General features: G+C 35.1%; 2 protein-coding genes across 4 annotated transcripts in view; one reads left to right on the top strand and one right to left on the bottom strand.

The window, feature by feature from the left end:
- Window positions 1-2,500, bottom strand: part of LOC106874422 (RPA-interacting protein A) — a 61,255-nt gene that overhangs the window by 46,171 nt on the left and 12,584 nt on the right. The window contains exon 1 of one of the 2 annotated variants that reach the window (XM_089341475.1): window positions 952-1,091. The exons of the other annotated variant lie outside the window; for it this stretch is intronic. The gene's annotated coding sequence lies outside the window, so the exon portion shown is untranslated. Of the gene's footprint in view, window positions 1-951; window positions 1,092-2,500 lie in introns of those variants that run through there. 2 annotated transcript variants of the gene reach the window in all.
- LOC106874421 (PHD finger protein 12) overlaps window positions 415-2,500 on the top strand; it is a 63,101-nt gene continuing 61,015 nt past the window's right edge. Inside the window, exon 1 of one of the 2 annotated variants that reach the window (XM_089341471.1) lies at window positions 415-603. Coding sequence is in view for 1 of the 2 variants with exons in the window: in XM_089341470.1 (XP_089197596.1) it covers window positions 999-1,046 (48 nt within the window). In the remaining variant the exon portion in view is untranslated. Of the gene's footprint in view, window positions 604-906; window positions 1,047-2,500 lie in introns of those variants that run through there. The other variant, XM_089341470.1, reaches the window with a different exon arrangement.

Below are 2,500 nucleotides of genomic sequence, written 5' to 3'. Positions count from 1 at the left end.
TACAAATATATACACATACTCAAATGCACACACACACACATAAATGCATGTGTACATATATACACTTATACATATATACATAGGTATATATATATATATAATGTATATTTACACATACATATACATGCATATTATACATACATTTATGCATATACTCTACGTTGTTTTGCCTATATACACACACATATATTCATACACACACCTATACATATATACACCCACACAAATATATCTTTATATTTTACTTGTTTCATGGACTCCTGCCATGCTGGGGCACCGCCTTCAGGAACTTTTACTCGGATGGAACCACCGCAGTACTTTTTTTTTAAAGCCTAGTACTTATACTATCGGTCACTTTTGCCGAAACGCCGAGTTAGGGGAACGTAAACACACCAACACCGGTTGTCAAGCAGCAGTGTGGGCAACACATCCGCAAAGACACACACACGGGCTTCTTTTAGTTTCCGTCTACCAAATCCACAGACAAAGCTTTAGTCGAGGCTATCATAGAAGACACTTGCCTAAGGTGTCACGTAATGGTACTGAACCTGGAACCGTGTTGTTGGGAAGCAAGGTTCTTACCACGTAGCTACACCTGCGCCTGTATGTATATTTATCTATATTTATAGAAGTATAACAGAAACTGGAAATGCACGATTAAAAGTAGGGAAAAGATTTATTCATAAAAGATTTACTAGTCGCTATTCAAAGTGGGAATGTATTTAGGGTTTCTTATTCACACGAACATTATTTCCTTTCTCTCCGTCTCTTTCTCTCTCTTACTCTCGCTCACTCGTTCAGTCAGTCTCATAGAAACACCGTTGAGATGAGCTGCCTGCAGTGACATCGGCAGCATGCTACACTCGACAGACCCAAGACATCTGAACAACTGAATGTGGCATTCGGACAACCAAAGGGAATATATATAAGCAGAAAAGAGGAAACACGCACCTAAACAACTGTTTGAAGTCTGGTCTTTCCTCGGAAAGAAAATAACGATGACAACGGTGGAGTACGACCTAGACACGTCAGGAGGTTTGATGGAGGTGAAGCTTTCTTCGTTAACCGCTGTACTTCTTTTTCTATCTGTCCGTTTGTCTGTTTATTTAATACATGTTAGCCATCTTAATGAATTTTCTTCTGTCAGTCAAGTGTTGTCTGCAAAATTCTTAGAATGTTCAATTTTTCTGTTTGAAATCCCAGCTCTTAATCGCTGTGAAGTGTCAGTGCTTGACAAACTTAACACATCCAAAGGCGGTGAAAAGCCAATCCGACAACAGTGGCTATCCGTCATTAAATACCCGCTAAAAATATTCTGTCACTTAGCGCTTCTGAATCTTTGTGTTTAACTCCTATTTTCTCTGGTCATTTTTTCCCACTTTTGCAATATTTTCCTATTTTTTTAATTGTAAATAGCTACTATCTTCGACAATTTGTCTCTTTATTTCATCAACTTAAATTTATCGCTTGTCTTTTCCTCTGTACAAACTACATTTTTATTTCTTTTCCACATCGATCAAATGTTTGCAAACAACTATCTCGATTGTTTTTAGTGTCAGTTACATCTTATGTGTCTCAATTAATCTGTCCAAGCTAACAATTAAGTCTGTTTTATTTATATAAAGCCCGATTAAAGCGAATTTTGTGAAATTTCTCGTCCGACTCTAGTAGTTTTGAAAAATGGTTTAACCGTGATTACCTGCCCCTGACTCAGCCAACATGTTTCTAAATTTCAGTCTCGAGTGGACGAGAAGTAGGGGATCAGTTTAATAGATGAAATCTATGTGGAAACGATCCCCTATTATGGGTCCGACTAGTTCGAAAGTGTTGCTTATTGTTTGACATGTATAATATATACAACATACATAGATGCTAACTTCACAATATAGTAATATCGACAAACGAATAAAGAAATACATACATAAACACTTGCCGTCAGAAAAGTAAGGTGAAACAGATAATGGTTTAGGATTTAATGTTATTGTTGAGGAAAAAAGTTAGCAACAGAGAGAATGTTTTTTCACAGCTACGTATGCAATGCACACACACATATATATACAGAAATTATATATATATATATGTATATAATATATAATATAATCTGTGTATATATATATATATATATATATATCTATATATGGGAGAATATACAAATAATAACAACAGACGAGGACAGGTGGTGTAAATAACAAAAGTATATATTAGTATATATCTATATATCTATATCTATATCTGTATATATTTATATCTATGTATATATGTGTGGATGGAAGGCTACCTTTTTGGAAATACGACTAAAGATGAGAATATAATTGCTCCTTATGACGATCTTAAGTGTCTTGGTTAATATTTTTAACCGAATTTCTCAGTGTCATCGTCTCTAAAACCACAGACAGAATAACTGTCTTTTCACAGCAGTAAACAATTGTTGGAGTGGGACAAGATCCTTTCTTTGTGTTGAACTCTATAAGAAAACAGTCATGTTTTTTTCTCTATCATT

The sequence above is a fragment of the Octopus bimaculoides genome, chromosome 24 (assembly GCF_046866305.1).
Source record: "Octopus bimaculoides isolate indiv1 chromosome 24, ASM4686630v1, whole genome shotgun sequence".
Lineage (NCBI taxonomy): Eukaryota > Metazoa > Mollusca > Cephalopoda > Octopoda > Octopodidae > Octopus > Octopus bimaculoides.
The sequence above is the reverse complement of the archived record's forward strand: the minus strand, read 5'-3'. Positions and strand labels throughout refer to the sequence as shown.